Below are 16,156 nucleotides of genomic sequence, written 5' to 3'. Positions count from 1 at the left end.
GAAAAATGCTTGGCAAATGCCTGTAAAAATGTGTATCGAATGCACTTCACTGCGCATGCAAAACTGCACAGTAAATGCACACTTTCTGGTGCGAATGAGCTCTTAAAGTTTTTGCCATTGTGGTTGTGGAGGTGAGGACACATTCTGAGGTAACTGAGAATGGCTGCCATTTTGTCATTCTCATCCTTTGCACTACCTTGCTACCTAAACCCACAGGTGTAAAGCCTAGACTGGCACACAGGGTGCTAGGCAGCAGTGGCAGGTATCCAGGTGTGACTAGGAATAGTTGTGGGAGGGATGGCAGGGACACATATATTTGCTGTAGCCATTCACAGTGACAATATAGTAGCAGTGAGGAGGGAAGGGAAGGAAAAGTGCGGGAGTGGGGCAGCCGGTGCTCGGGAGGCGGGACAGTGCTGAGGAGAGCAGGACACAACTCTCTGCTTCCCAATACACAGGCAGGCAGAGCTCTGTATGATACATAGCACTTTCTATGATACATAGCATCTTGTATGATACATAGAAGCTCATCACATCATGGCTGCTAAACACCACATCGATCACAGGAAAATCTCAGAACTGCAGACCAAGGTATTCATTTTCACTCTCCATTCATTTCATCTGAAAACCTTTTCTGCTTTTATTGCGCTGTTTGTGTAATTTGCATCCCCTGGTGGATCTGATTTGTGAGGTAAGTTTGGGAAGGTGTATGAAGAGCCTCATGAGAAATGTGCGTGGTTAATTACAATGTGCAGTGAGGTATGCCATTCATAGTAGGCACAGGACTTCCCTGGCCGTGTGTAGTGAAAGGCAGGAGGCTTCGGTTACCATGGAGACAAGCTTGGCTGGGGCAGCACTTATAGTGTACATAACTAAACCGACTTTGGGCCCCTGGAAAGTCCTGTGTGCTCCATATAGCAGGTAGGTCTGATTTCACTGGAAAACACCATTTCTTTTTTTATTATAAAATGCCAATTACTGCCAAGGCACGCAAAAAAAAAACAATTGTTATCTATGTGCCTGGATCACCTTTAAACACAGTATACCATTGAGCTGTACAAATACTGCGAACACACTGCCCGCACTTTGCGGCAAAACTGAAACAGCATGAGGAACTAAGGCTCATTCACACTTGTACAGCGACTTTGACGCAACTTTGGATGGGAGCAACTTGGATGTGACGTGTCCCTCTACAAAGTCGGATCCGCTGTCGCATATAAAACATTCAGGTACGACATTCATGCAACCTCTGAGGGTTAACATTGAAGTCTATGACCCTCAAGTTGCATGAAAATTGGACCAAAGTAGTGCATGAACTACTTTGAAATCGCTGCGACTTTAACAGCTTCAGCCCCGGAAGATTCTATCCCCTTCCTGATCAGAGCACTTTTTGCGATTCGGTACTGCGTTGCTTTAACTGACAATTGCGCGGTCATACAAAGTTGCACCCAAACAAAATTGACGTCCTTTTTCCCCCACAAATAAAGCTTTCTTTTGGTGGTATTTGATCACCTCTGCGGTTTTTATTTTTTGCGCTATAAACAAAAAAAGAGCGACAATTTTGAAAAAAACGCAGTATTTTTTACTTTTTGCTCTAATAAATATCCCCCAAAAATATATAAAAAACAATTTTTTCCTAAATTAAGGCCGATATATATTCTTCTACATATTTTTGGTAAAAAAATCGTAATAAGCGTATATTGATTGGCTTGCACAAAAGTTATAGAATCTACAAAATAGGGAATAGTTTTATGGCATTTTTATTTATTTATTTATTAGTAATGGCAGCGATCTGCAATTTTTATCGTGACTGCGACATTATGGCAGACACTTTTGACACTATTTCGGGACCATTGTCATGTATACAGCGATCAGTGCTATAAAAATGCACTGATTACTGTGTAAATGACACTGGCAGGGAAAGGGTTAACCACTAGGGGGCGATCAAGGGGTTAAGTGTGTCCTAGGGAGTGATTCTAACTGTGGGGGGGAGGGGCTACAACTCACATGACACCTCCCTGTCATAACACAAGGCAGAACGGGGAAATGCCCTGTTTACATAGGCACTTACCCGTTCTGTGGCTCTGTGACTCGATCGCCGGGAGACCGGAGTACATCGTGTCCGCGGGCACGGTCACACTGTACGCAGTGGGCGCACGCGCCTTCTAGCACCGCTAATTAAAGGGGACGTACAAGTACGCCCATTTGCCCACCGCTGCAATTGTGCCTACGTATATCAGCGTGCAGCAGTCGGCAAGTGGTTAAGTCGCACGTATATGAATGGTTGTCCTTGGAAAACATGGGGTATGACTTGCCATGCAACTTTGATGTCCAAAGTCACGTGACAAGTCGCTTAAGTGTAAAGGGGGTGTAATGCAGGTCTATGGAGCCACCAACTGTGGTGTAGTAGTGCAGCATTTAAAGGGTTAAATTAGGCATTGAGACGACAACATCGCCTCCTTGCCGCCTGTCAAACACCTCTGAAAAGCAATCCATGAATGGTTCACTTTTCAGAGGAGCACCACTGACCAGAACCAGCGACTTCTGCACGTAAAATGCTGTGTTTTACCATGCAGATAGCAAGTAAAAGAATTTAGGTTAAGGATATTTTCACTTTTCTGATTATCTTTCATTTTACACCATATATTTAGGCCCTATTACATGGGAGGATGGTAAATATAGGCAGTTGAGCCGCTGTGCTACTGTACCCCGAGTAAGCACCCAACCGAAAGTCAACATGGCCACTACCCATTTTAGTACATTCTGCCACTGTGTGGCCTGGGAAAAAATGATACCGTTGGTCGTGTTTGGTGGGCAGTACCATCTCCAAAGTCAGGACTGTGCTACAATCGCCTGTAAAGCATGCAGTTGCGGCACGGTGCTGTGGCCTTTCAAGGGTTAACACGGGCTGTGAAGAGGTGACAAAACTTCTAAGCCGCTTGTCAATTGCCCCTGAAAAGCAATCCACCGCAGATCACTTTGGGGAGGGGCGGCAAACACAACTTATTGGAAGTTCCTGGGGGTAGCGGGTACCTGGTTTTGACAGGTACCTGTTCCCATTTCCAGTCAGATTGCCGCAGCAAGCGAGCAAAAGTTTATGTGACCCCCCTAAAAGTGAAGGACTACAAGTCCCAGCATGAATTCCTTAGATCTAAGGATGTGACTCCATCCAAAATTGAAGGACTAGATCTCACAGGTTCATACTGGGACTTGTAGTCCTTCACTATTGGGGTGGGGTCACATCCACCAAAAGTGAAGGACTACAAGTCCCAGCATGAACCCCTCCTCTTTGTATTGGTCTCTGCAGTACCCAGCTCCCTCATGAAGCACACAATTCCAATCCATCCCTGGCAACCAGCCTCACCTCAGGGTTTTGAGAGTTGCTGTCAACTGAGTGAGTCCTAGCAGTTCCCCTCCCTTCCCTCTGAGCATGCCGAGCTGCCAGAGAAGATGGAGGAGGTGGGTGCAGCTAAAGCTCTAGGAGCAGAGGTGGATGTTAAATCCTATGGTTTGAATGCTGCAGCCTCGGCCTCACTCTGCATTAGAGCGGGGACGTGACGTCACTGGTTGCTAGATGCCAGGCCCTGCGGCCCTAGCAACCAGTGAGCAGTAGAGCCAGCGGTGGAGGTGGAGCAAGCTGCGGGACTCGATCGGTCGGGATTAACACTGCCAGTTAGTAAAGCAGCACTGTCTGTGGCGGCCTTTTTTGGGGCATCAGAACAGCGGTCCAGTCTGCCACTGTTTTCTGCAGTCCTCACTAGTGTCCCTTCTGCCTGGGGGGGGCGGTGCCACCCCTTATAAAATGCTGCACAAGACAAACGCCTTGTTTGCCTAGCGGCGGATACGCCCCTGGACAGAGGAACTCGCAGATCTCAATAGAGTTCATTGTGGTTAAATCACATCACCATAGTAGTAGTCTAATATTTATTTCCTGCAGCCTAGAACTGAAGGTCTGGTATCTCCGTATGGACTGGGGTTAGAAAACAATGCAGGAGTCTGTGCATTGCAGCCACAGTGCACTGATCACGGTTGCAATGCTCTGCAGGCTTCAATGCAAAATAATAATAAATGCATTTTTTTTTTTTTTTTGTTAACATGGGTACATTTATTACATTTTTGCAAAAGGTGGACTGTGCTTTCAAACATAACAGAGTGTTTTGTAGCATATTGAATCCAAATTTTCATCATTTTAGTTTTGAGTATTTTTTTTTTCGGAGTGTGTTCTTCACCTATTGTGAAAAAGTTAACAGATTGCGCATAGGAAAACTAGGGAAGTGGTAAATTGCAATGGTGAACAGGATCACTGAACATGGTTTTTATAAATTGAGTGGAAAAAAAAGCTAAATGCAGCAAAATGTCTATTTATAAAAAATCCTGGTAGAGATTGATTTTTTTTTTTCATTTTGCCTACAAGTATTAGGGACAGTGCACTCATATGACTACAATCACCTCATTGCCTGAAAGTACAGTGACCTCTAGACACCAGGCGCTGCTTAAGGCCCCATTCATTTGTGAGCATATCAGAAGCGTGGGCAAATTTTCATGATTCTGCTTGTGATTCCAGAACATGCTGAAAATTGCAAAGCAGGTTTGGGTGCCATTTAATGGCACTTCAAATGCGCTGATGAAACTTGTGTTTTGTCGCCCTACAAAAACGAGCTTTTCAAAAATGTGCCAGACCGGCTCCAAAAATGAGTACAGGAGCTTCTCTGGCGTGTTTTTGGAGTGTAGGGCAGCCCATTAAAGTGAATGGGCTACCCTACATGTCGCACCAAAAAATGCACAAGCCTCTGCGTTGCTCAGATGTGAGTGCAGCTTAAACAAAATTGAATATTTGTTGCTCATAGATATTGCTGTTTTCCCATCATCATTGCAGTGACGTTTTAAGCAAAGCTCACTATACCAAAGCATCATAGTGTCATACATGTGAAGTTTGGATTGTGTAACCATGACGTGGGTGGCTTTGCCAGCGTGGTTCATAAGGCCCCTTTCACACTGCTGCGACTTGAAAGTTACGTGATTTTGCAGCGATTTTACCACGATTTTGCAGCTGCGATTTCAAGGAATGCCAATGTAAATTGAGGTCTGTGGACCTCAACTCCCATCAAAGTCGGACCAAAGCAGTATAGGGACTACTTTGAAGTCGGTGCGACTTAAAGTCGCACAGATATGAATGGTACTCGGAAATCATGGGGTATGACTTGTCATGCAACTTTGTAGTCCCAAGTCGCAGGACAAGTCGCACAAGTGTGAAAGGGGCCTAAGGCTCGCCATATACTGTACACTATTACCATATTACCATATGTTGACTAGTTTTGTATTTTGTGAATACACCTCAATCATTGTAGTAGTATGGACATATACATATCTAGATCTGAGAGATCTTACAACAAAGAGGTAGTTCCATCCGCAATACGCATTTATTAATAGGGTTACATAATATATATACAAATTACTCACCAGACAGTATTTACAACACAATGTACAGTGTAGTTCCCCTGGCTTACATGGTATTTAGACGTTACCCATGACGCCCATATTTACAGTACAATATAAAATACAAGTATATTAGATTACCTGTTAACTTCAGGTCAGCCCATGGTGACTGCTGTCTGTTCCCACCCCAAAGAGTGAGTTAGCTTGGTCACAAAGTATTATATCACCCCCCCCCCCCCCCCTCCTTTCTGTAGTGTGGCTAATTAAATTCTCCCTCATTGGTCACTGTACATAGTAAATGTATATTAGGCACAGCCTGATTGGATGAGTCAAAGAAGGCTGTTGTTTACTATCCAGGTGAGATGTTATCAGGGAAAACAAAAGGCCAACCTTTGAAGTTGAACTAATTACAGTAACACCAACACAACACTCAGTATTTTAAAGGGGTTGTAAAGGTAAAAATTTTTTCACCTTAATGCATTCTATGCATTAAGGTGAAAAAACTTTTGACAGTACCTCCGCCCCCAGCCCCCCCGTTTTACTTACCTGACGCCTCGAATCTTCGCTCCTCGTCCTCGTCAGTTTCATTGCAGCTCAGCCTGGTCGCTGATTGGCTGCAGTGGATGGATTGAAAGCAGCGCAGCCATTGGCTCGCGCTGCTGTCAATCACATCCGATGACGCGGTGCGCCGGGGGGCGGGGCCGAGTGATACAGCGAGCGGCTATAGCCGCCAGCTGTATCACGGGAGCGCGCCCGCAAGCACTCACCACCGTGCGAGGGAGCTCGCATGAAGGTGGTAAATGCTTGCGGGGAGGAGCTGAAACAGCCGCCGAGGGACCCCAGAAGACCAGGTTCGGGGCCACTCTGTGCAGAACGAGCTGCACAGTGAAGGTAAGTATAACATGTTTGTTATTTTCAAAAAAAAAAAAAACAACTTTACAACCCCTTTAAATATATTTCCCTCTAACTCAGTGGTTCTCAACCCTTCCAGTGCTGTGACCCCTTGATATTTCCCAAGTTGTGGGGACCCCTAACAGAAAAATAATTTTTGTAGCGTGGGTTGTCAGCACCCAAGGCAAGACAAGTAATTAGCATCCCTAACCCACAGACATTTAGCGCTCCCAGAGTTCCTTCCACTCGTACAGTATTAAAACCCCTTATGGTACATTTTAGGATGTACTACTCTCCTTGTTCTCCTTTTTTTGCCTTTTATCTCTCTCTATCGTAATTTCCTGTTTTTTTCCCCCATTCCTCTCGCCAGCCGTCTTTCTTGTTCTCTTATTCTTTCTCTCCTTTTTTCTTTGTTCCTCCCCCTCTTTTACTCTCCCTTCCATGTATTCTCTGTTTTTATTCCTTCTCTTACTCTTTGGTGGGGGGAATGGGATGAGTGGCAGTGCTGGCGGGGAGCTGGGGCTAGCAGCATTTTACCACATCCACATCTCATTTCTCTGTAAATATTTACTACATTCTACACCAATCCAAATAGAAAATACAGTTCCTCGAAAAAGTATTCATACCCCTTGAAATTTTCCACATTTTGTCATGTTACAACCAAAAATGTATTTTATTGGGATTTTATGTGATAGACCAACACAAAGTGGCACATAATTGTGAAGTGGAAGAAAAATGATAAATGTTTGTCAATTTTTTTTACAAATAAATATAATAAAAAGTGTGACGTGCATTTGTATTCAGCCCCTCACTTCTGGCTGCATCTCTGATTAACTGGTTCAGTTATCCTAACTGGACGTCATGTGACGTCTTTCAGGATAACAGCCGGTGCGTGCCCGTGGGGGTGTGGCGATCAGTGGTGCGGCGTGTTAGTCTGACACACCGCAATACCAATCTTGGTAAAGAGCCTCTGATGGAGCCTCTTTACCACGTGATCAGCCATGTCCAATCACGGCTGATCACAGTGTAAACAGGAAAAGCCATTTATCGGCTTTTCCTCACTCGCGTCTGATAGATGCGAATAGAGGAGAGCCAATCGGCTGCTCTCCTGACAGCGCAGCCCCCCTGCGATGCCTGTCCTGGACCACCAGGGGTGCTGATCATGCATGGCCACCAGGTATGCCACCCTGGACTGCCAGGGATGCCAGTCAGTGCCCAGACATGATGCCAATCAGTGCCCATCAGCAATGCCTGCCAGTGCCATCAGTGATGCCTATCAGTGCCACCCATCAGTGTTCATCAGTGCCACCCATCAGTGTTCATCATTGCCACCTATCAGTGCCCATCAGTGCAGCCTTTCAGTGCCCATCAGTGTCGCCTATGAGTGCCCATCAGTGCCACCTATGAGTGCCCATCAGTGCCGCCTATCAGTGCCACCTAACAGTGCCCATCATCAGTGCCACGTCATCAGTGCCACCTCATTGGTGCCACCTCATCAGTGCCTATTAGTGCCGCCTTATCAGTGCCCGTCAGTGCAGCCTCATCAGTGCCCATCAGTGAAGGAGAAAACTTACTTATTTACAACATTTTATAACAGAAACAAAAAAATTGTAGGTCTTTTTTTATTTGTTTAGCAAAAAAAAAAAAAAACGCAGAGGTGATCAAATACCACCAAAAGAAAGCTCTATTTGTGGGAACAAAATAATAAAAATGTTGTTTGGGTACAGTGTTGCATGACCGCGCAGTTGTCATTTAAAAAGTTACAGCTCTGAAAGCTGAAAATTGGCCTGGGCAGGAAGGGTGGAAAGTGCCTGGTATTGAAGTGGTTAATGCTCTCCTTGCCCGGCCTGTCAGTTTATGTGGATGGCCATGCCTTCGTAGGTTTGCAGTTGTGCCATACTCTTTCCATTTTCGAAAGATGGATTGAACAGTGCTCTGTGAGATGTTCGTTTGTAAAAAAATTTTAAAACCATTTATCATTTTCCTTCCACTTCACAATTAAGTGCCACTTTGTGTTGGTCTATCACATAAAATCCCAATAAAATACATTTATGTTTTTGGTTGTAACATGACAAAATGTGGAAAATTTCAAGGGGTATGAATACATTTTCAAGGCACTGTAAACATATACTGAATCATTTATCCAAACAAAAGATTAAAAAATGGGTAAAACTGCACTCCCAAACTATAGAAAAAGTTACAAAATATTTATTGTTAAAAAGAAAACCCAGAACACTCAGTAACCCTCCACCAATAAAAAAAGACGGATCTGCTGATGAAGTACTGCTTACGCAATTACATTTTTCACCCTCCCAAATCTTCATATGGAGCTGGATTGTTAAAGTTCTCTCTCAGGTTATAAAATCAATCATTCTAAGACAGAAGGCCTTACCCTCAACATACCCTACTTGACGCTATCCCGCCTTTCCCAAACGTTTAATTATTCGTGGAGGACTTTTACTCTAAAGTACCTTGGTGTAAACCTTACACCCTCTTATGATACCCTTTATAAAGCTAACTTCCCCCCACTATATGCCTCTATTAAAGCCTCTTTTGCCAAGTGGAAATCCCAAAAGTTATCTCTTTTCGGTCACATAGGGACCATTAAGATGGCGATCTTACCCACATTTCTCTATCTCTTTGAGACATGCCTATCCCCATCCTGTCTCTACACCTTAAAGGAGTTGTAATGTCAGAATGTTTTTTATCTTAATACATTCTGTGCATTAAGATAAAAATCCTTCTGTGTGTAGCCGCCCCCCTCAGCCCCCGTAATACTTACCTGGGCCCCATCTCTGTCCAGCGATGTGCATGAGTGTGTCAGCCATCCCAGACTCTCTCTCCTGATTGGCTGAGACACAGCAGTGGCGCCATTGGCTCCCTTGGCTATCAATCAAGTCAGTTAGCCAATCAGAGAGAGGGGGTGGGGCCGAACAGCAGCTCCGTGTCTGAATGGACACACAAAGCTCAGCTTGGGCGCCCCCATAGCAAGCAGCTTGCTGTGGGGGCACTGAACAGGAGGGAGGGGCCAGGAGCACAAAAAAGGGACCTGAGAAGAGGAGGATCTGGGCTGCTCTGTGCAAATTCCACTGCAATAGAGCAGGTAAGTATAACATGTTTGTTATTTTAGAAAAAAAAACTAAGAAACAAGACTTTACAATCACTTTAAGATTCTCCAAGACGAATTGCTGAACTTCTTTTGGAACTACAAAAGACAAAAGGTGGCCTTGCATTCCCGAACGTGGCTAAGTATTATTTGGCGACCCAGCTGCATCCTCTCGCTTCTTGGTATACACTCCATGCTTACAAGCAATGGAAAATTGTGGTTGGCCCCTGTCCACCCAAACTCCATGCTGTGGAGTACTGACGCCCCGCTCAAGACTCTACGAATTTTGGAACCTATGTCGCTTTTGTGCAGGCTTTGGCGATGCGCCACATTATTATACCCTCTTACCTCTACTGCTCATTGGCAACGTAATTTCTGTTCACGCCCAATGTTACTGACAGTTTGACCTTGCAGATGTCTCACTTTTGGATGGAAAGGGCCTTGTTTAACTTTGGTCAGTTGGTGGACACCAGAACTAGAATATTACAGACCTGCAGGACGCTTATGACTAGGCAGGCCTTCTTTAGTTATTTACAAATACGGCATTTTGCACAGTCCTTTGCGACTAACCTCTAATTTTCCCCTCTAAAGGACTTTGAAAAAATCCTGGAGGGTCCTTCCTCTAAGGGTATGATTTCTCATATATACCAGCTTCTAATTACGGATCCATCAGCGCCCGAGCCTCGGCATGCCTATATACCAAAGTTGGAGCAGGTCTTGGGTGAGGAGCTACCTCTGAAAACTTGGCAACTTATTTGGTCACAGGCGTCCAAGAGCTCGATTTGTACCCTGTATAAAGAGAACCAATATAAGTTTCTCTATCAGTGGTACGAAACCCCGAACTTGCTCCATTCCATATATCTTTCTACCGATCGCCGGTGCTGGCGCCTAGGTACATTATTTCATATTTACTGGTCTTGCCGATTGATCATCCCCTATTGGCGGATCGTTCACTCCCTCCTCTATTCCATCTTTGGATCCTGGGTGCCTTTCTTTTACAAAGGGATTTATTGATAATCATAGCAATTTCACAGTTTAACAGTGTGGATAATGCATCATGAATAAACATAACATAAAGTTTAGCATCTTATAAATAAAATAAGTATGCTAGTAAATCAAAGAAAAACAAAACAATAAGAATATAACAGAGGGTGAAAACAGTTTTGAGAGGGAGGTTAAAGAAGAGCTAGGGGCAGAGATTAGTTGAGAAGGGAGGAGTAAAGAATAGGGGGAAAGGAGAGAAGAGGAAGAAAGGGGGAAGGGTGGGTCCTCGCGGTGGGGAGCAAGAGTGCATTAAATCCGAAGAAGGGTGGTATCAAATCTGGTGGGTTTAGTATATTCGACCCATGGCCTCCATACCTTCAGGAACTTATCATGAGTGTCCGAAAGGACAGCAGTCAGCTTTTCATTAACCATTATATCGTCCATGCGATTCTTAACCGCCTCAAAACTTAGTGTCTGTGTCTTCCATGCCCTAGCTATTGTTAGTTTGGTTGCAGTAAAGAGATGCAGAGCCAGCTGGCGCTCCGGGCGAAGCAGCTCCGCAATTGGGTTGCAGAGAAGTGCCTTGAACGGATCCTTTTTGAGGTCAGCATGGAGTATGTTTCGGAGGAGGGAGTAAACTCTAATCCATAACCTGCGTACCCTCAGACAGGTCCACCAGATGTGCGACATTGTGCCCTCCTGGGAGCACCCTCGGAAGCACAAGGGAGAGTAGGCTGGAATGAACCGGGCCAGTCTAGCAGGCGTGTAGTACCACCTGTAAAGTATCTTATAGGCATTTTCTAAAAAGATGACATTCTTTGAGCATTTGGATATTGCTAAAGTCATGACCTGCCAATCCTCCGGATCTAGCTGTTTTCCTAGTTCCCTTTCCCATTGAAGGTGACAGAGCCGTGTCGGTGGTTTTTTAGAGATAATAATAGAGGAATAGATCAGTGATATTAAACCCGAGGTTTGGGGTCTTGCTCTGCAGAAGTTCTCGAAGGGGGTCAAAATACAAGGGGTCGGTTGAGATTTTATAAGCCCCTGGAGAAAGTGACGAATCTGTAGGTAGCTGAAGTGTTCGCGTAACGGGATATCGTGAGAGGAGCGTAGAGCCTCAAATGATATTATCCTGGTGGGGGTGAAAAAAGAGTGAATGTCCGTGAATCCGTTTGTCTTCCACCAGGAGAATTGCTGGGGATTTTCGCAGCCTGGTGGAAACAAAGGGCACTGGAGAAGTTGAAGTAGGGGTAGATGAGGAGAAATCAGGCCAGCCGAATACTTTACCGAGTCCCACATGCGAAGGGAATGGGCCAGGCATGGCCCCGTCACGAGAGGGCGATGTGTGGGAGGGAGCCAGGGCAATGAGGAGATGGGTGTTGGGTGTGAATCCACTAGGTCCATAGTGGCCCATAGCGGCATTTGGTGTTGTACATGGAGTTGGGATAACGGGGCTATGTTTGCAGCTATATAGTAGGCTTATAGGTTAGGGACTGAAAGTCCACCATTGATTCTGCGGGCATAAAGTATTTGCTTATTGATTCTGGGGCGGGTAGAACCCCAGACAAATTTCAGGATTTTGCGCTGATGTATTCGTAGGATATGCGGCGGGATCGGGACCGGTAGGTCTCTAAAGAAGTAGAGTAATTTCGGGAGGTATGTCATACGAATAGCCACGATCCTGCCGAACCAGGATAATGGGAGATGAGTCCAGGAGGACAACATGTCCGCCAGCTTCTTAAGTATAGGAGGAAAGTTTGCCTTATAGAGTCCCGTGTAGGTTGGGGTGAGCCGGATCCCCAGGTAGGGTAATGAGGTCAGCCATTGGAATGTGAAGGTGTTTTTTAAGGTTATCAAGTCTGAGGGCCGAAGATTAATTGACATGGCTTTTGATTTGGTGGGGTTAACGGACAAGCCAGAAAGGGAAGCAAAAGAGTCTAGTAAAGAGAACAGGTTAGGTAGGGTGATTCTAGGGTTTGTTAGGGTTAGGAGAATATCATCTGCGAACAGTGATATCTTATGGGGTGTCCCTGCTATCCCAACACCAGTTATGTCTGAGGTGGGATCGGATCGCCTCTGCCAACGGTTCCATGGCCAAAATAAACAGGAGTGGGGAGAGTGGGCAGCCTTGCCGAGGATCCTGGGTAGGGATGAGCTTCGTGTTCGAGTCGAACCCATGTTCGACTCGAACATCGTCTGTTCGCCGAATTGTGAACGATATGGGCAGTTCGCGCCAAATTCGTGTGGCGCGTCACGGCCCATAATTCACTGCGGCATCGCAGTGCATTGCTGGCTGATGATTGGCCAAGCATGCACTATGACCCGCATGCTTGGCCAATCACAGCGCCGCCTGAACAGAGAGCCGTAATTGGCCAAAGCCAAGGAGGCTTTGGCCAATTATGGCTCAGGGGATTTAGTACACGCCCCACACTATATAAGGCCGCCTGCACGGCGGCCCTGTGTAGTGTGTGTTCCGGCGTTCATTGAGAGAGACAGACAGTGACATTTGATTTGAGTTAGATAGATTAGGCAGAACAGTCAGTCAGTTAGCTGCACTTACAGTGTATTGTGTATATATATATGCATCCCAGTTCTTGTTATCTTCCTACTGACAGGCAGGCTTGTCTTGTTATAGTATTTACAGCTACCTGAAGAAAATTACTGGTGTTCTTTTGATCCTATTAGTACCACAGTCAGGCAGCTAGACTATTTACAGTTAGTGCAGTGCGTCCTGCTCACAGTGTTCAGCTAGATCCGTTCCTGTTATCTTCTTACTGACAGGCAGGCTTGTCTTGTTACAGTATATACAGCTATCTGAAGAAAATTGCTGGTGTTCTTTTGATCCTATTAGTACCACAGTCAGGCAGCTAGACTATTTACTGTTAGTGCAGTGCGTCCTGCTCACAGTGTTCAGCTAGATCCGTTCCTGTTATCTTCTTACTGACAGGCAGGCTTGTCTTGTTACAGTATATACAGCTACCTGAAGAAAATTGCTGGTGTTCTTTTGATCCTATTAGTACCACAGTCAGGCAGCTAGACTATTTACAGTTAGTGCAGTGCGTCCTGCTCACAGTGTTCAGCTAAAACTACAAGTTAGTGGGGTGCGTCCTGCTCACAGTGTTCAGCTAAACCTACAAGTTAGTGGGGTGCGTCTTGCTCACAGTGTTCAGCTAGATCCGTTCCTGTTATCTTCTTACTGACAGGCAGGCTTGTCTTGTTACAGTATATACAGCTACCTGAAGAAAATTACTGGTGTTTTTTTGATCCTATTAGTACCACAGTCAGGCAGCTAGACTATTTACAGTTAGTGCAGTGCGTCCTGCTCACAGTGTTCAGCTAAACCTACAAATTAGTGGGTTGCGTCCACCTCACAGTGTTCAGCTAAACCTACAAGTTAGTGGGGTGCGTCCTGCTCAGAGTGTTCAGCTAAACCTACAAGTTAGTGGGGTGCGTCCTGCTCACAGTGTTCAGCTAGATCCGTTCCTGTTATCTTCTTACTGACAGGCAGGCTTGTCTTGTTACAGTATATACAGCTACCTGAAGAAAATTACTGGTGTTTTTTTGCTTCTATTAGTACCACAGTCAGGCAGCTAGACTATTTACAGTTAGTGCAGTGCGTCCTGCTCACAGTGTTCAGCTAAACCTACAAGTTAGTGGGGTGCGTCCACCTCACAGTGTTCAGCTAAACCTACAAGTTAGTGCAGTGCGTCCTGCTCACAGTCTTTAGCTAGATCCGTTCCTGTTATCTTCTTACTGACAGGCAGGCTTGTCTTGTTATAGTATATACAGCTACCTGAAGAAAATTACTGGTGTTTTTTTGATCCTATTAGTACCACAGTCAGGCAGCTAGACTATTTACAGTTAGTGCAGTGCGTCCTGCTCACAGTGTTCAGCTAAACCTACAAGTTAGTGGGGTGCGTCCACCTCACAGTGTTCAGCTAAACCTACAAGTTAGTGGGGTGTGTCCTGCTCAGAGTGTTCAGCTAAACCTACAAGTTAGTGCGGTGCGTCCTGCTCACAGTGTTCAGCTAGATCCGTTCCTGTTATCTTCTTACTGACAGGCAGGCTTGTCTTGTTACAGTATATACAGATACCTGAAGAAAATTACTGGTGTTTTTTTTATCCTATTAGTACCACAGTCAGGCAGCTAGACTATTTACAGTTAGTGCAGTGCGTCCTGCTCACAGTGTTCAGCTAAACCTACAAGTTAGTGGAGTGCGTCCACCTCACAGTGTTCAGCTAAACCTACAAGTTAGTGCAGTGCGTCCTGCTCACAGTGTTCAGCTAGATCCGTTCCTGTTATCTTCTTACTGACAGGCAGGCTTGTCTTGTTACAGTATATACACAGCTACCTGAAGAAAATTACTGGTGTTCTTTTGATCCTATTAGTACCACAGTCAGGCAGCTAGACTATTTACAGTTAGTGCAGTGCGTCCTGCTCACAGTGTTCAGCTAAACCTACAAGTTAGTGGGGTGCGTCCTGCTCACAGTGTTCAGCTAAACCTACAAGTTAGTGTGGTGCGTCCACCTCACAGTGTTCAGCTAAACCTACAAGTTAGTGGGGTGCGTCCTGCTCACAGTGTTCAGCTAAACCTACAAGTTAGTGGGGTGCGTCCTGTTCACAGTGTTCAGCTAAACCTACAAGTTAGTGGGGTGCGTCCTGTGCACAGTGTTCAGCTAAACCTACAAGTTAGTGGGGTGCGTCCACCTCACAGTGTTCAGCTAAAGCTACCTGTAGAAGGTTGGTGGTGTTCTCATACTACAGGCAGGCAGTTGATTTTGCTAGCTGCAGTATCAGTATATATATATATATATATATATATATATATATATATATATATATCCCAGCTTAGTGCAGCTGTCATGGACATACTACTTCCAGACCTGCAACAGGGCTCAGGCGCATCCCCACCAACAGGTTCCCAGTAACGAACAGGCGTGCGCCAATGCGCATGTGCCGATCGCAGAGATCGCACGCACAGTGATTCGGCTTTGGCGCCTAGTGGCCTTTAAGAGGGGCTTCCACAATTCAGCACTTTCTGTTTGATCTGCAGCTTCACCTGTGACCTGTTCCTGTAATCAGCATCCGATCACCTGACCTGGCTCTCTGACCACGCTGCTGTCTCCAATCCTGAACCTTGGCTTTCCCTGACTCTGATTCTGTTTACCTGTCTGTCTGATCTCCTGTTACCAGAAACCAGCCCAAACTTGACTATTCCTTGCCTGCCGAATCTGTTGAACTGATCCACTGTGTATGACCCGGCTTGTCTGACCTTGCTTCTGCCTGCTGTGTGCACCCTGCTGACCTGCATCCAGCTTACCTGCAGCCTGCTGACCTGCATCCAGCTTACCTGCAGCCTGCTGACCTGCATCCAGCTTACCTGCATCCTGCTGACCTGCATCCAGCTTACCTGCATCCTGCTGACCTGCATCCAGCTTACCTGCATCCTGCTGACCTGCATCCAGCTCACCTGCACCCTGCTGACCTGCATCCGGCTTACCTGCTGACTTGTATCCAGCTTACCTGCACCCGGCACTCCAGTCAGTTCCAGTGTCTCCCAGTGGACATCATCAACAGTTCCAGAGAATCCACCAGGCACTCATACCCCACTGTGCTCCTACGGTCACTGTCCTCAACTCCAGTGATCTGGGAACCAGGGCTGTACGAGAGGTCTCCCTCTGCACGTCAGGCTCACATACATTACGAAAAGTCCGAAACTTGCTTCGATCCCCAGAAAA

At 45.8% G+C, this 16,156-nt stretch overlaps 1 protein-coding gene across 2 annotated transcripts in view; it reads left to right on the top strand.

Annotated features, from left to right (window-relative positions):
• Window positions 1-347: 347 nt before the first annotated feature.
• Window positions 348-16,156, top strand: part of TSGA10 (testis specific 10) — a 209,541-nt gene continuing 193,732 nt past the window's right edge. Inside the window, exon 1 of one of the 2 annotated variants that reach the window (XM_073614675.1) lies at window positions 348-591. In XM_073614675.1, coding sequence (XP_073470776.1) covers window positions 538-591 — 54 coding nt within the window. In that variant the 5' untranslated portion in view covers window positions 348-537. Of the gene's footprint in view, window positions 592-831; window positions 922-16,156 lie in introns of those variants that run through there. The other variant, XM_073614676.1, reaches the window with a different exon arrangement.

Source organism: Aquarana catesbeiana, linkage group LG02, assembly GCF_042186555.1.
Source record: "Aquarana catesbeiana isolate 2022-GZ linkage group LG02, ASM4218655v1, whole genome shotgun sequence".
Lineage (NCBI taxonomy): Eukaryota > Metazoa > Chordata > Amphibia > Anura > Ranidae > Aquarana > Aquarana catesbeiana.
The sequence above is the reverse complement of the archived record's forward strand: the minus strand, read 5'-3'. Positions and strand labels throughout refer to the sequence as shown.